The 26,109-nt window shown below is 41.0% G+C and overlaps 6 protein-coding genes and 3 long non-coding RNA genes across 11 annotated transcripts; 5 read left to right on the top strand and 4 right to left on the bottom strand.

The window, feature by feature from the left end:
* Positions 1–696: 696 nt before the first annotated feature.
* LOC117188586 lies at positions 697–1,274 on the bottom strand. Its single transcript, XM_033392576.1, has 2 exons — positions 1,161–1,274; positions 697–1,105 (listed from the first exon to the last, which is right to left on the bottom strand). Exons 1-2 carry the CDS (start codon positions 1,252–1,254, stop codon positions 822–824), a joined length of 378 nt encoding a protein of 125 aa, XP_033248467.1. The 5' UTR covers positions 1,255–1,274; the 3' UTR covers positions 697–821.
* A 1,203-nt stretch (positions 1,275–2,477) lies between these two features.
* LOC117188585 (BTB/POZ domain-containing protein 9-like) lies at positions 2,478–4,417 on the bottom strand. The gene is made up of 3 exons (XM_033392572.1): positions 4,191–4,417; positions 3,840–4,082; positions 2,478–3,780 (listed from the first exon to the last, which is right to left on the bottom strand). Exon 3 carries the CDS (start codon positions 3,760–3,762, stop codon positions 2,635–2,637), a length of 1,128 nt encoding a protein of 375 aa, XP_033248463.1. The 5' UTR covers positions 3,763–3,780; positions 3,840–4,082; positions 4,191–4,417; the 3' UTR covers positions 2,478–2,634.
* Positions 4,418–6,608: 2,191 nt separating this feature from the next.
* LOC117188588 lies at positions 6,609–7,237 on the top strand. Of its 2 annotated transcripts, XR_004472681.1 has the most exons (3): positions 6,609–6,902; positions 6,970–7,015; positions 7,122–7,237. It is a non-coding gene; the product is annotated as an uncharacterized LOC117188588 (long non-coding RNA). The 2 variants fall into 2 exon arrangements; XR_004472680.1 differs by having other exon boundaries at positions 6,970–7,237.
* Positions 7,238–7,773: 536 nt separating this feature from the next.
* LOC117188690 lies at positions 7,774–9,372 on the top strand. Its single transcript, XM_033392915.1, has 3 exons — positions 7,774–8,141; positions 8,219–9,264; positions 9,368–9,372. The coding sequence occupies exons 1-3, from the start codon at positions 8,134–8,136 to the stop codon at positions 9,370–9,372; spliced, it is 1,059 nt and encodes a 352-aa protein (XP_033248806.1). The 5' UTR covers positions 7,774–8,133.
* An 813-nt stretch (positions 9,373–10,185) lies between these two features.
* Positions 10,186–10,763, bottom strand: LOC108162899. The gene is made up of 2 exons (XM_017297869.2): positions 10,650–10,763; positions 10,186–10,594 (listed from the first exon to the last, which is right to left on the bottom strand). The coding sequence occupies exons 1-2, from the start codon at positions 10,741–10,743 to the stop codon at positions 10,311–10,313; spliced, it is 378 nt and encodes a 125-aa protein (XP_017153358.1). The 5' UTR covers positions 10,744–10,763; the 3' UTR covers positions 10,186–10,310.
* Positions 10,764–11,966: 1,203 nt separating this feature from the next.
* LOC108162893 (BTB/POZ domain-containing protein 9-like) lies at positions 11,967–13,906 on the bottom strand. The gene is made up of 3 exons (XM_017297858.2): positions 13,680–13,906; positions 13,329–13,571; positions 11,967–13,269 (listed from the first exon to the last, which is right to left on the bottom strand). The coding sequence occupies exon 3, from the start codon at positions 13,249–13,251 to the stop codon at positions 12,124–12,126; it is 1,128 nt and encodes a 375-aa protein (XP_017153347.1). The 5' UTR covers positions 13,252–13,269; positions 13,329–13,571; positions 13,680–13,906; the 3' UTR covers positions 11,967–12,123.
* Positions 13,907–15,547: 1,641 nt separating this feature from the next.
* LOC117188587 lies at positions 15,548–16,747 on the top strand. Of its 2 annotated transcripts, XR_004472678.1 has the most exons (4): positions 15,548–16,105; positions 16,164–16,412; positions 16,480–16,525; positions 16,632–16,747. It is a non-coding gene; the product is annotated as an uncharacterized LOC117188587 (long non-coding RNA). The 2 variants fall into 2 exon arrangements; XR_004472677.1 differs by having other exon boundaries at positions 16,480–16,747.
* Positions 16,748–17,283: 536 nt separating this feature from the next.
* LOC117188584 lies at positions 17,284–19,201 on the top strand. Its single transcript, XM_033392571.1, has 2 exons — positions 17,284–17,651; positions 17,729–19,201. Exons 1-2 carry the CDS (start codon positions 17,644–17,646, stop codon positions 18,900–18,902), a joined length of 1,182 nt encoding a protein of 393 aa, XP_033248462.1. The 5' UTR covers positions 17,284–17,643; the 3' UTR covers positions 18,903–19,201.
* Positions 19,202–23,012: 3,811 nt separating this feature from the next.
* LOC117188589 lies at positions 23,013–23,574 on the top strand. The gene is made up of 2 exons (XR_004472682.1): positions 23,013–23,239; positions 23,307–23,574. It is a non-coding gene; the product is annotated as an uncharacterized LOC117188589 (long non-coding RNA).
* Positions 23,575–26,109: the final 2,535 nt, after the last annotated feature.

Below are 26,109 nucleotides of genomic sequence, written 5' to 3'. Positions count from 1 at the left end.
GGCTGTAATCAAGCTAAATACACAGCACTGAACAGGATTGTATCATTACTGATCTCTTCTGAGCTTATCGTCAAGGAAGGAAGACGCGAGGGTAGCGCACCTCTGAGCTCTGAAAACTTGGCAGATGGAGGTGCAGCGCAGTCATACGATCCCTCACAGGAGATTGGAAGCAAACAGGACGGGTGGCCCTTATCTTAACTCAGGAAGGCTACAATAGACAGCTACTTAGCGCCCCATAGCGCATCCCAGCGGTGCCATAACGGGCCGAAACGGAGGCCACTACCAAACCTAACCTTAGTGATCTCTAACGAATTTTTCCTACGACCCAAAGCTGATTATTTCTACGAGTATCAGTGTCAATCTCGCATTACATCGAAAACTATACTCAGATATATATATGGCTCCTTAGCTAATGCAAAATCCATGCAACCACGAAAAAAAACATAAATTTCTGATGGATTTGGGGCCTTACAAATTTTAAATAAATTATGGCTAGCCCTTTTTTTATCATTAGAGGATGGATTTGCTTTTTAAAAAAATGTACATAAAAGCCCATAAAAACATTTATAAATTTGATCTGAACACTTTGTGCCTTCAGCTTACCGTCTGGGCAATATTAGGTTTTCAAATGCAACATTGATAATATTTTGCGGTATTTTTTCAAAGTTTAAACTTAAAAAAAAATGATTTCTTCCATTTTTATATATATTTTTTTAAATTTTATTTGGGTGCATTAATTTGACGACTTTTTCAGGTATGAATAAACGTCTCAAAGGCAATTCGAAAACAATTTTCCACCATTTTGTGGTGTTTTCGGTTTTTTAATTTTTTTTTGGTATACTGACAGTTGGATCCCATGTCACTGTTGTCGTCCATGCGAACGAATTGAATGGCACTACAATTGTAGACTTCTGGTTCATTTCCTTTATCCTCGCCAGCCTCTCTTTGGGTCCACGCTCAATGCAGTTGTGTGCACAAGACATGAAATACCAGAAGCCACCGCTGCAAACGCGTGAAAGGAAACAAGTCTTGGTCGATGGGTTAAAGAACCATCTTATAACTCTCCAATCGCATCCTGTGAAGTCGGGTTCCCCATAACACAGGGCTAATGGATTATTAGCAAATAGAACATAGCTTTTACCGAAGAATATTCCACGTACTTGTGTCATAATATAAACCGTCACCAACCACAAACGTCAGGCATAAGTAAAAGCAAGCGATTACCGCCCACCGATCTTTCCAAGTGAAATCCATCTTTGGCACTCTGTCCAACTGCGAATCGCATCGAAAACAATTCTCAAATGCAATTAGCTAAGGCAATTTTGGGGCACGACGAAACGATTTTCGAACATATCAAGATTTCTACATATTTAACTAAAAGCTTAAAAGAATGTCACATAGCCCATACTCTTTGTGTCACTGTCTGGCTGCTTTGGTGATATTTTTCTTGCCTCCTGCATCGCAAAAAGGACGGGACGCAGCCCGCAAAAGGCTAAAAAAAACAGCTGTAGAAGCAGCTGATGCAGGAGCCAAGTGAGATGAGGGTAGCGTGAGAGTTATTCAATGGAAGTTATCGGCAAAATACGATAGTAGAGCGTTAGAGCGTGCTTATAAAATTTATAGCGTTCTTGGAATCGTATTTCAAAATACTCGAGGAGAGGATGAGGAACTCCAGAAATTTTTTTGAATTTTAAAATTGTATTTAAAAGTGCACATCCACTCACGCCACCATCTCTTACTCACACTTCGGTTAGAACCAGCATAGAAACAAACCAAAGCAAAGCATCAACAAAATAGGAAGGAGGGAGGGAAGGAAACAGTGTAAAAGACGAAACGTTTGGGAGCACCGTTACTCGCCCTCGTACACCTAGAAAACTAGCGCGCGCTCATGCGAAGAGCCGCAAATGTGTGCAGTGTGCTACGAGTAACGGGACAGCAATGGTTTTGGTTTGACTTTCGCCTTCATCTTTGCAGAATCTTCTTTTTTTTTCTTTGCTTTATTCCCAATGTTCTGGCACTCGCACTCTCTGTATTTTCTTGATACCCTTTCCGAGGCTAGATTTGACAGAATTAGGAGAATTTCCCCCAGAGAATATAACATTATCTAATTTTATGTTTTTAAAGGTAATGTTTAATTATATTTGAATACGTTTTACACACTGGATTCCATTCGGATCCCCTCGCCATACATATCTACCATGAAAGATTGTATCTATGTATGTCCTCGGCAGCCGAAGTTGATCTTTCCTTTTCGGCATTGGTTGAAATTTTACGCGTGTAAGAAATAGAAAATAGGAATCTTGGAAATTGTGTGCTGACAGGTTGCACCACAGCGAATGTGCAGGGACAAGGCTAATCAAACAGGCAATCGTTGTTCTTATAGCATTTTTTCACTCTGTTGTTGCTCTAGTAGTTCACTGTAGTGGCAGCTCTTCTTGTACTCCCCTCACTTGGTTTCCATTAACTGGTTGATTGTCTTTTAAATTTGAATGCTGTGCATTTTATTCATATATATACGGCTACTAAAATCTATATTTCCTGTAGAGTAGAGATGGATACGACTACCTTTCACTTTAATCAAAGGACGTAACTTTCCCCACCCAGAGGTCGCTGCTGATGCACAAAGTCACAGTGCTACTTTTTGTACATGGCTGTCAGAGAATTTACAGAAGGTTTAGGACCACTAGATACAGCTTCCAAACGAATGTAGCGAACGGGTCGCTCTTTGAAGTTGAAGTTTTGTGTCATGTTTTCTAAACAACTTTTCGATCCCAGACGATCCCAGTGAGTCTGGTCGCAAGAAACATCCACTTCGATCGTGATGCTATGATTAAATCGGGTATAGTTGTAAATAACTTCAATAAAGTTGATTGCGGAAAGGTTTCTCAGCTCGAAGACTGTACGATTTTGCTCATCCTGGAAACGGCGCGCAAGATGTTTCCCTGATGCCACATTCTCCCCCGGCAACACGACGACACGGTAGGGCAGATACTCTCCGGTATCCACTTGACCAATGGCGTTGAATATTTGGTCCGGCTCGAATAAGCCAGAGGGGCGTACCTCTTGCACCAGCTGTTGGATAGTCATAAGCGGTAGACGTACGAGCGCAGCCAACGTCTTGAAGTCCTCGCTCGGATGGTTGTCCCTCCATTTGCATACAGCTCGAAAGATATCAATTTCGAGGGCCGCAAACTTGTCCCGTCGCAGGAGTTCCTCAAGTGATTCCTTGGACAGCTTTTCGAAGGAATCATGTTTTACTATATCGGAGCTATTGTAGTCGATGAAATTAAGGCATTCTTCAGCCCGTTGGTTGAGATTCTTGCGGCGTGCGACATCCAGGATCGTGCACACATTACTGACAGAAAGATTCTGCTGCAGGTATTTGTCTACGCCCGTCTCGACGGCCTGCAACCCGTAAAGATGGGCCAAATCGAGCACATCGATAATGGTGTCCACGTCCAGTGTGGACAGAGGCATCTTCCCCGAGTAGAGATATCCCAGGATTAACTTGAAGGCTTCAAGCGGCACCTCCAGCGGAACGTCCCGTTGGTTCGACTCGGCCAAACCGCCGTAGAGCAAAGCGCGGAAGTACTCAGAGCGCGTCGCCAGAACGAGTCGGTGGCCCGGCAGCCGCTGATCCTCCACCAGGAACTCCACGTCCGAGTAGGGCTCGTTCATGCAAAGGCTGGCCATGTCCGCGACGAAGCTGTCGATCTCGTCGATGTTTTGCACAATGGTCCCTTGATTTTTCTGGCTGCTCATTTTCGTCGCTGGATCTTTCTGTGTGGAATGGAAAAAATGATGTCTAAACGTGTATTCTTTGTGTTCCATAAACTCACTTTATTTCAATTTCTTGAACAATTTATGCGCACAGATTGTTTTTTCCTCTTTTTGTGGTGTTTGGCAATTTTTGCGTCAGTTGCTGCTGCTTCTATTTATGCAGGCTTTCAGGTACACACATGGGATGTGGGTATGTATGGATTTGTGGGGTTTCACTTTCTTTGACTTCACAAGTCGGCACGGCGGCAGTCGGTAATTTGCTTCGAGTAACTTTTGAATTCATCGATTGAGTCGCTATCGTGCTATCGATATATATATGTATGTATATTTAACACGCCAAACATCGATAGAAATTAGATATTTTAATGAATATTTATTTTGTTTAAATCAATTAGAATTTCTCAAATTACGTGGTAATAGCTTTCATCCGTTTCTCTGTAGTTTATTTAAAGGCTTATTACGGAGGTCGATCTGCCCGGCAAAATTTATAGACCTACAAAAACGCAGTGGGATTCAATGAAACGATGCCGAACGCACTGACTGTTGAAATCCAAATGATATTGTTCTCGCTCCGAGACTCGGACAAGAAAGCAGAATCAGCAAATTCTTGGTCCAGCGGCTGTCGCTGATCGTGCGTGTGTTAAGGTAGCGTGGAGAATGAGAAAGAATACACACATAAACACATACACACACATTTTCGCTGGCTCTCGTCCAGGGTATACTAATAACAGGGTTTGGTTTGGTCACTCGGGTTAGAGGCCCTTGTATTCGAGCGCCGCTTGCGATACGGAGAGCCGTTCGTTATTCGATCTATGTCCATACCTAATGATATTCTACCCTTTATTTGTCTCTCTCATTCGTGCCTTTTTTGTTTTTTCTAATTTGTGCGTCCGTTTATGCTGCGTTTATTCAGATTGGATTGTGTGTGTGTCTGCACACGTGTAGGAACATGCAGAAACAATGTGTATGAAGCCGTCGACGACAGGAAGTGTTCTGTAAGTCTGTTCCCACTTTGTTTACCCTTGCGACTCGGCCGTTGGGCCCATTTTTATGCCCGATACTCAAAATGAGTATTGGGGTATATTAGATTTGTGGTGAAAATGGATGTGTGTAACGTCCAGAAGGAATCGTTTCCGACCCCATAAAGTATATACATACATATATGTACATACATATATTCTTGATCAGCATCAAGAGCCCTGTCTGTCTGTCCGTCCGTCCCTATTAGCGCCTAGTGCTCAAAGACTATAAGAGCTAGAGCAACGTTGTTTTGGATCCAGATTTCTGTGATATGTCACTGCTACAAGAATATTTCAAAACTTCGCCCCCCCCACTTCCGCCCCCCAAAGGACGAAAAACTGTGGCATCCACAATTTTAAAGATACGAGAAAACTAAAAACGTAGAATTGTAGAGAATGACCAAGACTGCGGAATCTGAATTGGATCGTATTATTATTATAGCCAGCATCAAGAAAACAATTTCATTTTTTCTCGCCCTGTCTCTCTCTAACACACACGTAGCATAGGCGGCTTTGCTTAGAGTAAAACATTAGCGCCTAGATCTCAGAGACTACAAAAGCTAGAGCAACCAAATTTGGTATCCACACTCCTAATATATCGGACCGAGACGAGTTTGTTTCAAAATTTCGCCCCACCCCCTTTCGCCCCCACAAAGAACGAAAATCTGTTGCATCCACAATATTGCACATTCGAGAAAACTAAAAACGCAGAATCATAGATAATGACCATATCTATCAGATTGCTGAATCTGGATCAGATCGGATCATTTTTGTAGCCAAAAGGAACAAATCAATTTGCACTGGCTTCGCAGCGCCCGACGTCACGCTCAGACTGATTTTCTGTCTCTCTCGCACGCACTCTTTGTCGTGTCGTTTAATATTAGCGGCGTCTGCCGGAGGAGAGCCATACTGACTTAGTATCGGGTATAACCGTAGAGTTGCGGTGTCCGCAGCAACTCACAACGTTCCCCCTCGTTTTTTCCTTGCTTTATTCCCAATGTTCTGGCACTCGCACTCTCTGTATTTTCTTAATACCCTTTCCGAGGCTAGATTTGACAGAATTAGGAGAATTTCCCCCAGAGAATATAACATTATCCAATTTTATGTTTTTAAAGGTAATGTTTAATTATATTTGAATACGTTTTACACACTGGATTCCATTCGGATCCCCTCGCCATACATATCTACCATGAAAGATTGTATCTATGTATGTCCTCGGCAGCCGAAGTTGATCTTTCCTTTTCGGCATTGGTTGAAATTTTACGCGTGTAAGAAATAGAAAATAGGAATCTTGGAAATTGTGTGCTGACAGGTTGCACCACAGCGAATGTGCAGGGACAAGGCTAATCAAACAGGCAATCGTTGTTCTTATAGCATTTTTTCACTCTGTTGTTGCTCTAGTAGTTGTGACGGCCCATATTTGGATGGACTTATTTGTGTGCACAGAGCTGTAGCTTATCTGCATGCAAGGGAATAAACGGGAATAAAGCGAAAGCTTTTGACGAGAGAGCGAGCTTTGGGTTATCTAGCCCTTGTGCTTTAGGATGAAGAAACAAAATCAAAGCTCAAGCGCTGGATCATTCGATCCATGGAACTAAATTGTGGAAGGTCAGTTTGGTGGTACGGCGAGATAAAAGAAAAGAAAAGAATAAAAGGTTATACACGTGTCTGAAAAAACAAGAAAAATTGAAATCAATAAATCGTCGAAAGTAGGGTGCACATGCCAAGCTGCCCCAAAAAAAATTAAGATCAGTGTGCCGAAAAGCCGAAAAATCTGTGCACGGCTGTACCCCAAACGGTAATTACATAGCCCCCCGCTTTGACATGTGGCTGATAAAATTTTTCTTCGCCAAAAGGGGTCTGAGCTTTGCCAGTCGATCTCGGTTTCTCCAGTTTAATTTAGTATTGACGAAAGTTATCCAACGGAGGTCAAACTTCTGCCGCACAACGAAAATTTGCGATCAACCTTATTTTTGACCTTGGCAGAGGACATACAGTTGCCTCTGAAATTCTATGTCGTGGCCTGGATAGGCACAGACATATACATATCGGATGTCTTCAAGGAAAAGGATTGACACACACACACACACACTGAATTCAACCGTAGCTACTATTGCTATTATTATTATTTTTTTTGCATTTAAATTTTGTACATTATAATCTAATCCAGGACACATCAATGCATGCAGGCCTGTTGCAGCGATGGAAAACCAAACGTAAGCTACCACTAAAAGTAAGAAAAACACCGCTTTGCTTATAATTTGATTTGTTCTTCTAAACTTTTCTCCTCTTTATATATATAAAAAAACCCCTAAAATTAAGTTGCTGTAACTGTAGATAAATAAGATGTTATGAAGATTTGAGGTGATGCTGAGGATGGTTGTTAGTTGGAGTGGAGTTAAAATATGAAAATACACTGAAGATTGATCAACATGAAATTGGAGTAGAATAACTATACAGGGGTATTGGGAAGGGGGAACATATAGAGGTTTAAGGGTTAACACAAGAAATAGGCGAGCAGAGTTAACATGGTAGGGTGGGTAAACGCGGAGATTACAAGACCTAACTCCGTGCGGCGATGCATATGGCACTATTGATTTGATTTGTATAACACCTAACGGCCAGGTTAGCACCAGAATCTCTTGTATGTGTTTAGCTGGAACAACTGAAAGATCCCCCCCATCCGACGAGCCCTAGCCGAAAGATCCCACACAGTGCTAACCATAACATCTATGCAAGTTGTCTAGTTTGTGGAATGCGTCTCGAAAGCTACCACACCAGAACACCGGGACACATTACAAAAGTGGCGCCCAACGTGGGGCACGATACAACAACAACCGTAACAAAACTTTGTGTCTCAGTTATTGTCAGCATATAGAATTTTTGCTTTTGTTTCCTTTCTGGAAAACTGCAATGGTTGGTGCAAGTCACAGTCCATTCTGTCCGAAACGATGAGGGAGCATCGGTTCTATATGCGTGCCAGGAGCTAAGTGGAAGAAAATTGTATTAATGTCTGTGGAAATCTTTAAGATTTAGAATGCTAGTCATTAAATCTTGCTGCCCGGAACAATTGGTATATTTTTTTTCTGAAGCTTCAGCTCGTGTTGAAGACAATATTTTTTTTTTAATAGTATATTTTGGGAACAAGTCCTGGTGTGATATGTATTGCCATAATCTTTGTATGTTCCAAATCTCAATACCCTTGATCCGTATAGTTTATTTTTGGAGTGAATTTGACATTTTCGAGCATTTATTCGGTAAAATTCTTAAAGATTGATTTGTGTGTGCACCATGGCCGTAAGACGAAGCTTAGATATGACCACATCCACAAATAATGAACAGGTTTGCAGAGTCTGTTCACACCCAATGATTTCATTGGATTTAAAACTCATAACACGATGTAAACATATTTTCCATAGAACATGCATTTTGAATTGGCTTGATAAGTCGCGATCTTGCCCAACATGTCAAAACAATGTTATAAGAAACAGTTTATTAGAGGTTCTTTCCGAAAATGTTGCCGACCACAATCTGAACCTGGAAACAAATAGTTTGGAGAGGATTCTGTTAACTAATAGTCAAAAGAAGAAAAAGAGACAGTCGCAGCAATCAAATGAGATAGTAGATCTCGAGGATAACAGTAACGTATTGTCTAATTCTGCTTATGCGGATAACCCAAACCAAGATGTAGGTTTCTTAGAGCAGAGAATATTATCACAGGTAGATCATCGAATAACTTCGCAAATTAGTCGAATGCAGTCCATGATCTCGGAACTGTCTCGTCAAATTTCTAAGTTAACAACAGACAGGGCAGGAAGAACGGATGCAATACCTAACTTCCATACCAATACAGATGATAATGGAAATAACAATGAACCTGATTGGGGAAGAAGAACTACTAGAGCTTCGTCACTTAATCTAGAAAGAGACGTACCCACCTTCATACCCAATGAATATAGAAATAGTAACAATCTACCGGAGAGAAATGGTAGTTTCAATCTAAGTCGCGATGTGGGAAAAGTAGCAAATTTGATTAGTAGCTGGAAAGTGCAGTATAATGGCTCACGCAATGGTATGCCGGTAGGGAAGTTCATATACATGATTACAGCTTTGACAAATGATAGCTTACGAGGAAACTTTGAAGTGTTGTGCGAACACATTCATATTCTCTTTAGTGGCCGAGCAAGTGAATGGTTCTGGAGATACAGACGCACTGTAGACAGAGTAAACTGGTCCGATCTTTGTAAGTCGCTGAATTCCTGTTTTCTTGAACCGCTATCTGACGATGACGTGAGAGAATTGATAAGAGATCGCAAGCAGCAAATCAGCGAAAGTTTTGATGAATTTCATAACGGAGTTATGCATTTAGTAGATCGCTTACAATACCCTATTAGCGAGAGTCAACTAACGTCAATTCTGAAACGAAATCTGAGGATTTCACCTCTCAGGAGGTTTATTTCATGCTGTAAATGCCACATAATTAAGTTTTGTTTCTGTTTTTCCTATTTATGCAAAGCACATTTTCTAAAGGAAAACAAAAGTCTGAGATTAACTCAACATTATTTCAGGGTAATGCAGAGTGTTTCTTTCCTTGATTTTATTGAAATTATTAACAATTTATTTCATTCGAATGAACTAGCTAACACAATTTTGAGTATCAAAGAGAGCTCAGATATTTATAGCTAGATCTGGCTGTAATCAAGCTAAATACACAGCACTGAACAGGATTGTATCATTACTGATCTCTTCTGAGCTTATCGTCAAGGAAGGAAGACGCGAGGGTAGCGCACCTCTGAGCTCTGAAAACTTGGCAGATGGAGGTGCAGCGCAGTCATACGATCCCTCACAGGAGATTGGAAGCAAACAGGACGGGTGGCCCTTATCTTAACTCAGGAAGGCTACAATAGACAGCTACTTAGCGCCCCATAGCGCATCCCAGCGGTGCCATAACGGGCCGAAACGGAGGCCACTACCAAACCTAACCTTAGTGATCTCTAACGAATTTTTCCTACGACCCAAAGCTGATTATTTCTACGAGTATCAGTGTCAATCTCGCATTACATCGAAAACTATACTCAGATATATATATGGCTCCTTAGCTAATGCAAAATCCATGCAACCACGAAAAAAAACATAAATTTCTGATGGATTTGGGGCCTTACAAATTTTAAATAAATTATGGCTAGCCCTTTTTTTATCATTAGAGGATGGATTTGCTTTTTAAAAAAATGTACATAAAAGCCCATAAAAACATTTATAAATTTGATCTGAACACTTTGTGCCTTCAGCTTACCGTCTGGGCAATATTAGGTTTTCAAATGCAACATTGATAATATTTTGCGGTATTTTTTCAAAGTTTAAACTTAAAAAAAAATGATTTCTTCCATTTTTATATATATTTTTTTAAATTTTATTTGGGTGCATTAATTTGACGACTTTTTCAGGTATGAATAAACGTCTCAAAGGCAATTCGAAAACAATTTTCCACCATTTTGTGGTGTTTTCGGTTTTTTAATTTTTTTTTGGTATACTGACAGTTGGATCCCATGTCACTGTTGTCGTCCATGCGAACGAATTGAATGGCACTACAATTGTAGACTTCTGGTTCATTTCCTTTATCCTCGCCAGCCTCTCTTTGGGTCCACGCTCAATGCAGTTGTGTGCACAAGACATGAAATACCAGAAGCCACCGCTGCAAACGCGTGAAAGGAAACAAGTCTTGGTCGATGGGTTAAAGAACCATCTTATAACTCTCCAATCGCATCCTGTGAAGTCGGGTTCCCCATAACACAGGGCTAATGGATTATTAGCAAATAGAACATAGCTTTTACCGAAGAATATTCCACGTACTTGTGTCATAATATAAACCGTCACCAACCACAAACGTCAGGCATAAGTAAAAGCAAGCGATTACCGCCCACCGATCTTTCCAAGTGAAATCCATCTTTGGCACTCTGTCCAACTGCGAATCGCATCGAAAACAATTCTCAAATGCAATTAGCTAAGGCAATTTTGGGGCACGACGAAACGATTTTCGAACATATCAAGATTTCTACATATTTAACTAAAAGCTTAAAAGAATGTCACATAGCCCATACTCTTTGTGTCACTGTCTGGCTGCTTTGGTGATATTTTTCTTGCCTCCTGCATCGCAAAAAGGACGGGACGCAGCCCGCAAAAGGCTAAAAAAAACAGCTGTAGAAGCAGCTGATGCAGGAGCCAAGTGAGATGAGGGTAGCGTGAGAGTTATTCAATGGAAGTTATCGGCAAAATACGATAGTAGAGCGTTAGAGCGTGCTTATAAAATTTATAGCGTTCTTGGAATCGTATTTCAAAATACTCGAGGAGAGGATGAGGAACTCCAGAAATTTTTTTGAATTTTAAAATTGTATTTAAAAGTGCACATCCACTCACGCCACCATCTCTTACTCACACTTCGGTTAGAACCAGCATAGAAACAAACCAAAGCAAAGCATCAACAAAATAGGAAGGAGGGAGGGAAGGAAACAGTGTAAAAGACGAAACGTTTGGGAGCACCGTTACTCGCCCTCGTACACCTAGAAAACTAGCGCGCGCTCATGCGAAGAGCCGCAAATGTGTGCAGTGTGCTACGAGTAACGGGACAGCAATGGTTTTGGTTTGACTTTCGCCTTCATCTTTGCAGAATCTTCTTTTTTTTTCTTTGCTTTATTCCCAATGTTCTGGCACTCGCACTCTCTGTATTTTCTTGATACCCTTTCCGAGGCTAGATTTGACAGAATTAGGAGAATTTCCCCCAGAGAATATAACATTATCTAATTTTATGTTTTTAAAGGTAATGTTTAATTATATTTGAATACGTTTTACACACTGGATTCCATTCGGATCCCCTCGCCATACATATCTACCATGAAAGATTGTATCTATGTATGTCCTCGGCAGCCGAAGTTGATCTTTCCTTTTCGGCATTGGTTGAAATTTTACGCGTGTAAGAAATAGAAAATAGGAATCTTGGAAATTGTGTGCTGACAGGTTGCACCACAGCGAATGTGCAGGGACAAGGCTAATCAAACAGGCAATCGTTGTTCTTATAGCATTTTTTCACTCTGTTGTTGCTCTAGTAGTTCACTGTAGTGGCAGCTCTTCTTGTACTCCCCTCACTTGGTTTCCATTAACTGGTTGATTGTCTTTTAAATTTGAATGCTGTGCATTTTATTCATATATATACGGCTACTAAAATCTATATTTCCTGTAGAGTAGAGATGGATACGACTACCTTTCACTTTAATCAAAGGACGTAACTTTCCCCACCCAGAGGTCGCTGCTGATGCACAAAGTCACAGTGCTACTTTTTGTACATGGCTGTCAGAGAATTTACAGAAGGTTTAGGACCACTAGATACAGCTTCCAAACGAATGTAGCGAACGGGTCGCTCTTTGAAGTTGAAGTTTTGTGTCATGTTTTCTAAACAACTTTTCGATCCCAGACGATCCCAGTGAGTCTGGTCGCAAGAAACATCCACTTCGATCGTGATGCTATGATTAAATCGGGTATAGTTGTAAATAACTTCAATAAAGTTGATTGCGGAAAGGTTTCTCAGCTCGAAGACTGTACGATTTTGCTCATCCTGGAAACGGCGCGCAAGATGTTTCCCTGATGCCACATTCTCCCCCGGCAACACGACGACACGGTAGGGCAGATACTCTCCGGTATCCACTTGACCAATGGCGTTGAATATTTGGTCCGGCTCGAATAAGCCAGAGGGGCGTACCTCTTGCACCAGCTGTTGGATAGTCATAAGCGGTAGACGTACGAGCGCAGCCAACGTCTTGAAGTCCTCGCTCGGATGGTTGTCCCTCCATTTGCATACAGCTCGAAAGATATCAATTTCGAGGGCCGCAAACTTGTCCCGTCGCAGGAGTTCCTCAAGTGATTCCTTGGACAGCTTTTCGAAGGAATCATGTTTTACTATATCGGAGCTATTGTAGTCGATGAAATTAAGGCATTCTTCAGCCCGTTGGTTGAGATTCTTGCGGCGTGCGACATCCAGGATCGTGCACACATTACTGACAGAAAGATTCTGCTGCAGGTATTTGTCTACGCCCGTCTCGACGGCCTGCAACCCGTAAAGATGGGCCAAATCGAGCACATCGATAATGGTGTCCACGTCCAGTGTGGACAGAGGCATCTTCCCCGAGTAGAGATATCCCAGGATTAACTTGAAGGCTTCAAGCGGCACCTCCAGCGGAACGTCCCGTTGGTTCGACTCGGCCAAACCGCCGTAGAGCAAAGCGCGGAAGTACTCAGAGCGCGTCGCCAGAACGAGTCGGTGGCCCGGCAGCCGCTGATCCTCCACCAGGAACTCCACGTCCGAGTAGGGCTCGTTCATGCAAAGGCTGGCCATGTCCGCGACGAAGCTGTCGATCTCGTCGATGTTTTGCACAATGGTCCCTTGATTTTTCTGGCTGCTCATTTTCGTCGCTGGATCTTTCTGTGTGGAATGGAAAAAATGATGTCTAAACGTGTATTCTTTGTGTTCCATAAACTCACTTTATTTCAATTTCTTGAACAATTTATGCGCACAGATTGTTTTTTCCTCTTTTTGTGGTGTTTGGCAATTTTTGCGTCAGTTGCTGCTGCTTCTATTTATGCAGGCTTTCAGGTACACACATGGGATGTGGGTATGTATGGATTTGTGGGGTTTCACTTTCTTTGACTTCACAAGTCGGCACGGCGGCAGTCGGTAATTTGCTTCGAGTAACTTTTGAATTCATCGATTGAGTCGCTATCGTGCTATCGATATATATATGTATGTATATTTAACACGCCAAACATCGATAGAAATTAGATATTTTAATGAATATTTATTTTGTTTAAATCAATTAGAATTTCTCAAATTACGTGGTAATAGCTTTCATCCGTTTCTCTGTAGTTTATTTAAAGGCTTATTACGGAGGTCGATCTGCCCGGCAAAATTTATAGACCTACAAAAACGCAGTGGGATTCAATGAAACGATGCCGAACGCACTGACTGTTGAAATCCAAATGATATTGTTCTCGCTCCGAGACTCGGACAAGAAAGCAGAATCAGCAAATTCTTGGTCCAGCGGCTGTCGCTGATCGTGCGTGTGTTAAGGTAGCGTGGAGAATGAGAAAGAATACACACATAAACACATACACACACATTTTCGCTGGCTCTCGTCCAGGGTATACTAATAACAGGGTTTGGTTTGGTCACTCGGGTTAGAGGCCCTTGTATTCGAGCGCCGCTTGCGATACGGAGAGCCGTTCGTTATTCGATCTATGTCCATACCTAATGATATTCTACCCTTTATTTGTCTCTCTCATTCGTGCCTTTTTTGTTTTTTCTAATTTGTGCGTCCGTTTATGCTGCGTTTATTCAGATTGGATTGTGTGTGTGTCTGCACACGTGTAGGAACATGCAGAAACAATGTGTATGAAGCCGTCGACGACAGGAAGTGTTCTGTAAGTCTGTTCCCACTTTGTTTACCCTTGCGACTCGGCCGTTGGGCCCATTTTTATGCCCGATACTCAAAATGAGTATTGGGGTATATTAGATTTGTGGTGAAAATGGATGTGTGTAACGTCCAGAAGGAATCGTTTCCGACCCCATAAAGTATATACATACATATATGTACATACATATATTCTTGATCAGCATCAAGAGCCCTGTCTGTCTGTCCGTCCGTCCCTATTAGCGCCTAGTGCTCAAAGACTATAAGAGCTAGAGCAACGTTGTTTTGGATCCAGATTTCTGTGATATGTCACTGCTACAAGAATATTTCAAAACTTCGCCCCGCCCACTTCCGCCCCCCCAAAGGACGAAAAACTGTGGCATCCACAATTTTAAAGATACGAGAAAACTAAAAACGTAGAATTGTAGAGAATGACCAAGACTGCGGAATCTGAATTGGATCGTATTATTATTATAGCCAGCATCAAGAAAACAATTTCATTTTTTCTCGCCCTGTCTCTCTCTAACACACACGTAGCATAGGCGGCTTTGCTTAGAGTAAAACATTAGCGCCTAGATCTCAGAGACTACAAAAGCTAGAGCAACCAAATTTGGTATCCACACTCCTAATATATCGGACCGAGACGAGTTTGTTTCAAAATTTCGCCCCACCCCCTTTCGCCCCCACAAAGAACGAAAATCTGTTGCATCCACAATATTGCACATTCGAGAAAACTAAAAACGCAGAATCATAGATAATGACCATATCTATCAGATTGCTGAATCTGGATCAGATCGGATCATTTTTGTAGCCAAAAGGAACAAATCAATTTGCACTGGCTTCGCAGCGCCCGACGTCACGCTCAGACTGATTTTCTGTCTCTCTCGCACGCACTCTTTGTCGTGTCGTTTAATATTAGCGGCGTCTGCCGGAGGAGAGCCATACTGACTTAGTATCGGGTATAACCGTAGAGTTGCGGTGTCCGCAGCAACTCACAACGTTCCCCCTCGTTTTTTCCTTGCTTTATTCCCAATGTTCTGGCACTCGCACTCTCTGTATTTTCTTAATACCCTTTCCGAGGCTAGATTTGACAGAATTAGGAGAATTTCCCCCAGAGAATATAACATTATCCAATTTTATGTTTTTAAAGGTAATGTTTAATTATATTTGAATACGTTTTACACACTGGATTCCATTCGGATCCCCTCGCCATACATATCTACCATGAAAGATTGTATCTATGTATGTCCTCGGCAGCCGAAGTTGATCTTTCCTTTTCGGCATTGGTTGAAATTTTACGCGTGTAAGAAATAGAAAATAGGAATCTTGGAAATTGTGTGCTGACAGGTTGCACCACAGCGAATGTGCAGGGACAAGGCTAATCAAACAGGCAATCGTTGTTCTTATAGCATTTTTTCACTCTGTTGTTGCTCTAGTAGTTGTGACGGCCCATATTTGGATGGACTTATTTGTGTGCACAGAGCTGTAGCTTATCTGCATGCAAGGGAATAAACGGGAATAAAGCGAAAGCTTTTGACGAGAGAGCGAGCTTTGGGTTATCTAGCCCTTGTGCTTTAGGATGAAGAAACAAAATCAAAGCTCAAGCGCTGGATCATTCGATCCATGGAACTAAATTGTGGAAGGTCAGTTTGGTGGTACGGCGAGATAAAAGAAAAGAAAAGAATAAAAGGTTATACACGTGTCTGAAAAAAAAAGAAAAATTGAAATCAATAAATCGTCGAAAGTAGGGTGCACATGCCAAGCTGCCCCAAAAAAAATTAAGATCAGTGTGCCGAAAAGCCGAAAAATCTGTGGTTCTCCAAAGATAAACCCGGTTTCAAGCCCCAAACGGTAATTACATAGCCCCCCGCTTTGACATGTGGCTGATAAAATTTTTCTTCGCCAAAAGGGGTCTGAGCTTTGCCAGTCGATCTCGGTTTCTCCAGTTTAATTTAGTATTGACGAAAGTTATCCAACGGAGGTCAAACTTCTGCCGCACAACGAAAATTTGCGATCAACCTTATTTTTGACCTTGGCAGAGGACATACAGTTGCCTCTGAAATTCTATGTCGTGGCCTGGATAGGCACAGACATATCCATATCGGATGTCTTCAAGGAAAAGGATTGACACACACACACACACACACTGAATTCAACCGTAGCTACTATTGCTATTATTATTATTTTGTTTGCATTTAAATTTTGTACATTATAATCTAATCTAGGACACATCAATGCATGCAGGCCTGTTGCAGCGATGGAAAACCAAACGTAAGCTACCACTAAAAGTAAGAAAAACACCGCTTTGCTTATAATTTGATTTGTTCTTCTAAACTTTTCTCCTCTTTATATATATAAAAAAACCCCTAAAATTAAGTTGCTGTAACTGTAGATAAATAAGATGTTATGAAGATTTGAGGTGATGCTGAGGATGGTTGTTAGTTGGAGTGGAGTTAAAATATGAAAATACACTGAAGATTGATCAACATGAAATTGGAGTAGAATAACTATACAGGGGTATTGGGAAGGGGGAACATATAGAGGTTTAAGGGTTAACACAAGAAATAGGCCAGCAGAGTTAACATGGTAGGGTGGGTAAACGCGGAGATTACAAGACCTAACTCCGTGCGGCGATGCATATGGCACTATTGATTTGATTTGTATAACACCTAACGGCCAGGTTAGCACCAGAATCTCTTGTATGTGTTTAGCTGGAACAACTGAAAGATCCCCCCCATCCGACGAGCCCTAGCCGAAAGATCCCACACAGTGCTAACCATAACATCTATGCAAGTTGTCTAGTTTGTGGAATGCGTCTCGAAAGCTACCACACCAGAACACCGGGACACATTACAAAAGTGGCGCCCAACGTGGGGCACGATACAACAACAACCGTAACAAAACTTTGTGTCTCAGTTATTGTCAGCATATAGAATTTTTGCTTTTGTTTCCTTTCTGGAAAACTGCAATGGTTGGTGCAAGTCACAGTCCATTCTGTCCGAAACGATGAGGGAGCATCGGTTCTATATGCGTGCCAGGAGCTAAGTGGAAGAAAATTGTATTAATGTCTGTGGAAATCTTTAAGATTTAGAATGCTAGTCATTAAATCTTGCTGCCCGGAACAATTGGTATATTTTTTTTCTGAAGCTTCAGCTCGTGTTGAAGACAATATTTTTTTTTTAATAGTATATTTTGGGAACAAGTCCTGGTGTGATATGTATTGCCATAATCTTTGTATGTTCCAAATCTCAATACCCTTGATCCGTATAGTTTATTTTTGGAGTGAATTTGACATTTTCGAGCATTTATTCGGTAAAATTCTTAAAGATTGATTTGTGTGTGCACCATGGCCGTAAGACGAAGCTTAGATATGACCACATCCACAAATAATGAACAGGTTTGCAGAGTCTGTTCACACCCAATGATTTCATTGGATTTAAAACTCATAACACGATGTAAACATATTTTCCATAGAACATGCATTTTGAATTGGCTTGATAAGTCGCGATCTTGCCCAACATGTCAAAACAATGTTACAAGAAACAGTTTATTAGAGGTTCTTTCCGAAAATGTTGCCGACCACAATCTGAACCTGGAAACAAATAGTTTGGAGAGGATTCTGTTAACTAATAGTCAAAAGAAGAAAAAGAGACAGTCGCAGCAATCAAATGAGATAGTAGATCTCGAGGATAACAGTAACGTATTGTCTAATTCTGCTTATGCGGATAACCCAAACCAAGATGTAGGTTTCTTAGAGCAGAGAATATTATCACAGGTAGATCATCGAATAACTTCGCAAATTAGTCGAATGCAGTCCATGATCTCGGAACTGTCTCGTCAAATTTCTAAGTTAACAACAGACAGGGCAGGAAGAACGGATGCAATACCTAACTTCCATACCAATACAGATGATAATGGAAATAACAATGAACCTGATTGGGGAAGAAGAACTACTAGAGCTTCGTCACTTAATCTAGAAAGAGACGTACCCACCTTCATACCCAATGAATATAGAAATAGTAACAATCTACCGGAGAGAAATGGTAGTTTCAATCTAAGTCGCGATGTGGGAAAAGTAGCAAATTTGATTAGTAGCTGGAAAGTGCAGTATAATGGCTCACGCAATGGTATGCCGGTAGGGAAGTTCATATACATGATTACAGCTTTGACAAATGATAGCTTACGAGGAAACTTTGAAGTGTTGTGCGAACACATTCATATTCTCTTTAGTGGCCGAGCAAGTGAATGGTTCTGGAGATACAGACGCACTGTAGACAGAGTAAACTGGTCCGATCTTTGTAAGTCGCTGAATTCCTGTTTTCTTGAACCGCTATCTGACGATGACGTGAGAGAATTGATAAGAGATCGCAAGCAGCAAATCAGCGAAAGTTTTGATGAATTTCATAACGGAGTTATGCATTTAGTAGATCGCTTACAATACCCTATTAGCGAGAGTCAACTAACGTCAATTCTGAAACGAAATCTGAGACCGTTTATGAGAAAGGAGTTGTTCTATATAGAAATCAATTCGGTTAGCCAGTTGAGAAAATTAGTCCTTAGACGAGAAGCTTTTAGTGAGGAGTATAACACCGCTAACCCGAAAGCAAACACACGAAAGCAAATTAATGCATTGGAGTATGACCAATAACGTTCAGATAACCATCTAGGAGAGCAAGAAATTTGCGAACTAAAAAGAACTAGAGCCTTAGAAGAGATTCAATGCTGGAATTGTCGCAGGTTTGGCCATAAACACGCAGATTGCCAATCTGATAAGAAGATATTTTGCTTAGGTTGCGGAGCTGAAAATATAATAAGACCAAATTGTGAAACCTGTCAGGAAAACCGACGGTTGAGCGGCAACAAGAACAGCAGTTACCGCTCAAATCCTCAACATTAAATAAAGAGCATTCTTCTTCTTACTGTCCGAAAGTCAATATAATTCCTAAATATTTAAATTCTGAAAATATTCAAGGTAAATTATATCCAATAGTCCCGTATCATATAAGACTTCGAAACTATGAAGAAATAAGAGAAAAAATATTTGGTAGCGATTTAGTTAAAAAACCCAGTTGTGTCCGAACTAAGAGAAATACCGTTCGTTTTCGTAACTTTATAAGAAAAGTTAAAGATAGAATGAGGGGTATATCGCTGAGTCTAGATTCGATTGTTGATATAAAAAAGGATATTAGACCATTTGTAGAAATAGATATATTTGGTAAGACTTATGGAGGATTATTAGATTCTGGTGCATCAGTTTCATACCTTAGTGGGGAAGCTGCAAAGGAATTTATAAGCAAGAATAGGCCCTATATTGCAAGCAAGTCGCAAGTTGAAACAGCTGGAGGACAAAAATACAACATTCTTGGTTACGTAGAAACTGAAGTAAGCTTTAGGAATCAGACTAGATTGTTAACCTTATATATAATTCCTGATTTGAAACAAAACCTTTATCTGGGAATGAATTTTTGGAATACTTTTGGCCTGATGGAGAAACTAGCGAAAACTTTGTCAATAAATGAGATTGAATTGCCAGAATTGTTAAATGCCGAGCAACAACAACGCATGGAAAAGGTTGTGGCTTTGTTCCCAGATTTTAATACGGAAGGCTTGGGGAAAACGTCTATGTTAGAGCATTCAATCGAATTACTTCCATCGGCAAAACCAATAAAACAGAGATATTTTTCAGTATCCCCGGCTGCGGAAAAACGGATTCATGCGGAAATCGATGATATGCTTAGTTTAGGAGTCATAGAAGTAGCACCGCCAACTTGTTCTTGGAGTAGTCCCGTTTCAGTAGTACAAAAGGGTATCAGATTTCGTATGTGTCTAGATTCACGCAAGGTCAACTTAGTGACGATAAAGGATGCTTATCCACAACCCAAGATAAATGGTATTTTATCGAGGTTACCGAAAGCAGAATTTATTTCATCTTTAGATCTGAAGCACGCCTTTTGGCAAATAAATCTGAAAGAATCTTTTAGAGATCTAACAGCCTTCACTGTACCAAATCGCCCTTTGTATAGATTCAGAGTCATGCCTTTTGGACTTACGAACGCTGCACAAGCAATGTGTCGATTAATGGACATGATTATTCCACCCCATTTCAAGAATAGAGTCTTTGTCTATCTTGATGATTTGTTGTTAGTTAGTGAAACATTTGAGGATCACCTTGGACTGTTGACAGAAATGTCCACTGTGTTGAGAAATGAAGGCCTGACGTTGAACTTAGACAAATGTCGCTGGTGTGTTCCTGAAGTTCGTTATCTTGGTTATGTGATAGGTAAAGGTTGCATTAAGGTAGATACAGAAAAGGTCTCCGCCATCAGAAATTTGCTCCCACCTCGTTCGGTGAAAGAACTCAGAAAGTTTCTGGGATGTGCGGGTTGGTATCGCCGATTTATAGAAAATTATGCATCCCTGACAGCACCACTCACAGACCTGACCAAGAAGGTTAAGTCTTTTCAATGGACTGAGGATGCACAACAAGCCTTTGAAGAGGTAAAACATCGATTAACCTCAGCACCGTTATTAGTCACACCCAATTTCGAGAAACCGTTTATAATTCAATGCGATGCATCCAATATCGTTGTCGGTGGAGTCCTGGCCCAGTTGGACGAAGATGGCATAGAACGGCCAATTGCATATTTTTCTTATAAGCTAAATCAAGCCCAACAAAAATACTGTGTAACCGAATTGGAGTGTTTAGCTGCAGTATTGAGCATAGAGAAATTTAGGGAGTATGTAGAGGGTCTGGAGTTCAAAGTCATAACGGACCACGCTAGTTTAAAATGGCTTATGAGGCAGACAGACTTGAATGGCAGACTAGCTAGATGGGCACTAAAACTGCAGCATTTTAATTTTGAAATAGAACACAGAAAAGGAAGCTTGAACATAGTCCCAGATGCCCTTTCTCGACTACCGACTGAAGAGATAAGCGAAATAGAAGTGGTGTTGCCTGAAGTCGACCTACAATCGCCTCACTTCTGGTCCAATAGCTATACCAAGTTAAAAGATACAATTACAGAGAATCAAAGCCGTTTGCCAGACTTGAAAATTGTAGATCGTTACATTTACAGGCGAACTCAGTTTTACCAAGGAGACTCAGTGTCAGAGTCAAACTGCTGGAAACTTTGGGTACCATCAGAATTGACACAGTCTGTATTGTATAATGCACACGCGCCTCCTCATAGTTCTCATGGTGGCATCGGAAAAACGTTGGAAAAGCTTCGTCGAAATCTTTTTTGGCCAAATATGATAAAAGACGTCAAAGAATTTAATGCGAGATGTGAAGTTTGCAAACAAGTGAAAGCCCCAAACATAACTCTCAAGCCTCCAATGGGAAATCCTGTAGTCTCTGAGCGACCATTCCAACGGCTCTATATGGATTTCATAGGACCTTACCCTCGATCAAAGCAGGGAAATATAGGAGTATTTGTTGTTTTGGACCACCTAACAAAGTTTCATTTTTTGAAGCCGTTGAAGAAATTCACTGCAGACCTTATTATAGAATTCTTAAAAACAAATATATTCCATGTATTCGGTATACCTGAAGTTATAGTAACTGATAACGGAAGCCAGTTCAAGTCGAATATATTTCAGGCATTCATGCAGAAGTATGGGATAAAGCATATGTTTACTGCAATTTACAGTCCACAGGCTAATGCCTCAGAGCGCCTTAATAGATCAATTATATCTGGTATCAGGGCTTATCTAGGGAAAGACCAACGGCTATGGGACGATAAGCTCGGAGAGATATCCTTCGCCTTGAGATCTTCACATCATGCCGCAATAGGATTTTCACCATATTTTGCGTTGTTTGCGTTGTTGTTATGATAACGCACGCAGACAACTATGAATTGCTGAGGAGGATAGAAATGCTTAAAGAGGGCGAGAATATTTTGACTACAGACAAACTGCAAATTGTTAGAAACAAGATCATGGAAAACATCAGTAAGGCATATCAAACCAATAAGAGAACGTACGATTTGCGCACAAAATACGTTACGTTCGAACTCGGCGAACACGTCTATAGACGAAACTTTGCCCAAAGTAACAAGATCAAGGCATTTAATGCAAAATTAGCTCCTAAATTCTTGAAGGCAACTGTAGTTCGAAAGTTTGGTAACCACTGTTATGAATTAGAAGAAGATGGTCAACAGATAGGAAAGTTCCATGCCAAAGACCTACAAAAGTGCGTAACTTAAAAGATGACCGTTTTGCAGCTTATTTTGAACAAGAAGAACAGCTTAAAAATAACCTGTGGTGTGACGGCCCATATTTGGATGGACTTATTTGTGTGCACAGAGCTGTAGCTTATCTGCATGCAAGGGAATAAACGGGAATAAAGCGAAAGCTTTTGACGAGAGAGCGAGCTTTGGGTTATCTAGCCCTTGTGCTTTAGAATGGGATGAAGAAACAAAATCAAAGCTCAAGCGCTGGATCATTCGATCCATGGAACTAAATTGTGGAAGGTCAGTTTGGTGGTACGGCGAGATAAAAGAAAAGAAAAGAATAAAAGGTTATACACGTGTCTGAAAAAAAAAGAAAAATTGAAATCAATAAATCGTCGAAAGTAGGGTGCACATGCCAAGCTGCCCCAAAAAAAATTAAGATCAGTGTGCCGAAAAGCCGAAAAATCTGTGGTTCTCCAAAGATAAACCCGGTTTCAAGCCCCAAACGGTAATTACATAGCCCCCCGCTTTGACATGTGGCTGATAAAATTTTTCTTCGCCAAAAGGGTCTGAGCTTTGCCAGTCGATCTCGGTTTCTCCAGTTTAATTTAATATTGACGAAAGTTATCCAACGGAGGTCAAACTTCTGCCGCACAACGAAAATTTGCGATCAACCTTATTTTTGACCTTGGCAGAGGACATACAGTTGCCTCTGAAATTCTATGTCGTGGCCTGGATAGGCACAGATATATCCATATCGGATGTCTTCAAGGAAAAGGATTGACACACACACACGCACACACTGAATTCAACCGTAGCTACTATTGCTATTATTATTATTTTGTTTGCATTTAAATTTTGTACATTATAATCTAATCTAGGACACATCAATGCATGCAGGCCTGTTGCAGCGATGGAAAACCAAACGTAAGCTACCACTAAAAGTAAGAAAAACACCGCTTTGCTTATAATTTGATTTGTTCTTCTAAACTTTTCTCCTCTTTATATATATAAAAAAACCCCTAAAATTAAGTTGCTGTAACTGTAGATAAATAAGATGTTATGAAGATTTGAGGTGATGCTGAGGATGGTTGTTAGTTGGAGTGGAGTTAAAATATGAAAATACACTGAAGATTGATCAACATGAAATTGGAGTAGAATAACTATACAGGGGTATTGGGAAGGGGGAACATATAGAGGTTTAAGGGTTAACACAAGAAATAGGCCAGCAGAGTTAACATGGTAGGGTGGGTAAACGCGGAGATTACAAGACCTAACTCCGTGCGGCGATGCATATGGCACTATTGATTTGATTTGTATAACACCTAACGGCCAGGTTAGCACCAGAATCTCTTGTATGTGTTTAGCTGGAACAACTGAAAGATCCCCCCATCCGACGAGCCCTAGCCGAAAGATCCCACACAGTGCTAACTATAACATCTATGCAAGTTGTCTAGTTTGTGGAATGCGTCTCGAAAGCTACCACACCAGAACACCGGGACACATTACATAGTTCACTGTAGTGGCAGCTCTTCTTGTACTCCCCTCACTTGGTTTCCATTAACTGGTTGATTGTCTTTTAAATTTGAATGCTGTGCATTTTATTCATATATATACGGCCACTAAAATCTATATTTCCTGTAGAGTAGAGATGGATACGACTACCTTTCACTTTCATCAAAGGATGTAACCTTCCCCATTCAGAGGTCGCTGCTGATGCACAAAGTTACAGTGCTACTTTTTGCACTGGGCCTTCAGAGTATGTACAGAACCACTAGGTACAGTTCCGATACGAATGTAGCGAAAGGGTCGCTCCTTAAAGTTGAATTTCGCTTTCTGATAGCAATTCGATCCCACAAAATCCCAGTGAGTCTGGTCGCAAGAAACATCCACTTCGATCGTGATGTTACATGAGGTATTTTCGCAAATAACTTCATTAAAGTGATTCCTTGGACAGTTTTTCAAAGGAATCATGTTTTACTATATCGGAGGCATTGCAGTCAATGAACGTGAGGCATTCTTCAGTCAGCTGGTTGAGATTGTTGCGGCGTGCGACATCCTATCTGCGCGTTGCTCATGCTACAGTGGGACAGATTGGAAAAATGATATCTGCGAAATTTGCCGATCATTTAGTTTTCGTTTTGTTAAACACTGTCAGGGTTTGTTACCCTGTGGATGGCGGCGTGTCTTTGCAGAACCACTAATCCAGTCAGTCCGCAGAATATAACGATATTCCCGTTAAATAAAGTCTGTGGAACACACATGCACGTCCTGAGAGTTCTGATTGTTGCCACATTCATTGCAATTTTCGTTGGCCATGGCATGGCTTAATAAAGTCCACACATCACTTACGTTCCACATGCATGCATACATAAATATGTACATATCTCGACCAAAAAAGAGAACAACGAGGGCGAGAAGGGACCTAGTGGGTCGATGAGTGTGCTGTGTGCTGTGTGCTGTGTGTGTGTGTGTGTGCTTACATACAGTTATGTTATGCGGATTTATTGGGCAACGCGGCGTAAATAAGTTGTTGCATTAACATTTTAAGCTCGCTCAACTGATTTAAGTGACACATAAACCTCTCTTCTCTGTGCCTCCCTCTCTCTCTCTCTCTCTCTCTCTCTCTCTCTCTCTCATTGAGCTATCTTTTTTTCATCAGCCTCCACTTTTAATTACGTAAACAAAAGCGCGACAGCGGCGAGATCTCGCGGTGGGCTTGAAATAAAAAAAAAAAACACCAACAACAACAACAAAAAAAAACCCCATTGATGGCCTGATAAATGTGATTGCCCATGGTCATTGACATTTCTGTAACAGATGCAAAGGGTAGCATGGGCTCGGGATGATGTTTGCCACATGGGGTAGAAGCATATACCCTATAATCGTCCAGCAAGAGCTCTGTCTATAGCTCTGTACCCTCGAATCTATGCGATGGAGGGAGCTTGGTCTTTTTCGCGCAACAAAAAGGCCATCAAGTGGTTAAGCCATTGGGTTCCACCGAGTGGTTTAGGGCGGTTTCTGGGTGGTTGCCGCAGCGTTTGTGGTCCACCACAAGCGGATATGCAGCACCAGGCCAAAACGTCAATGCCCAAAAACCCACTCGACGAATCTTCTTTGGGCTTATGCCTCAAGGGCGAGGGCGTGTTAAATTCTGGTAAATGTTTATAAATAGGCTGCGGTAACCGTTTAAATTTTAGCATTGAAAACATCGCTCTACCAGAAGATTGGAGGCAGCACAAAACCGCTCCAAAAATTTGTTGGCTGTGGCTAAGCTTTTCGTGGCTTTTGGGGTTCATTTATTCAGTATTTTGTATGATTTTTCATTTTATTTATTTACTTTCCCTTAGTTTAGGTATTATATTTTGAGAAAAATGTGAAATCTAGAAATTTTCTGAGCTTTAAAGGTTGAACCTTTAATACCTAGAAGGTATCTATATTTCTTTTCTCTTATCATTTATTTAAGTCTAATTAAATTATGAAATTATCTTCTGTTACCATATATTGCAGATATTCTACATCTATAAGGTTCTTACATTCCGCCGCTTTGGGATATCCCTTTTACAACAGTTTCAATCAATTCCAAAGGACCTTAATGACTTGACTCTCGTGTTGTCTGCAAAGCTATTTAAAGGGGGTTTAACAGAGTTTACCGGGGCCTTAAGACCTGCCTCAACAGAGCCT

The sequence above is a fragment of the Drosophila miranda genome, chromosome 4 (genome assembly GCF_003369915.1).
Source record: "Drosophila miranda strain MSH22 chromosome 4, D.miranda_PacBio2.1, whole genome shotgun sequence".
NCBI classification, from domain to species: Eukaryota; Metazoa; Arthropoda; class Insecta; order Diptera; family Drosophilidae; genus Drosophila; species Drosophila miranda.
The sequence above is the reverse complement of the archived record's forward strand: the minus strand, read 5'-3'. Positions and strand labels throughout refer to the sequence as shown.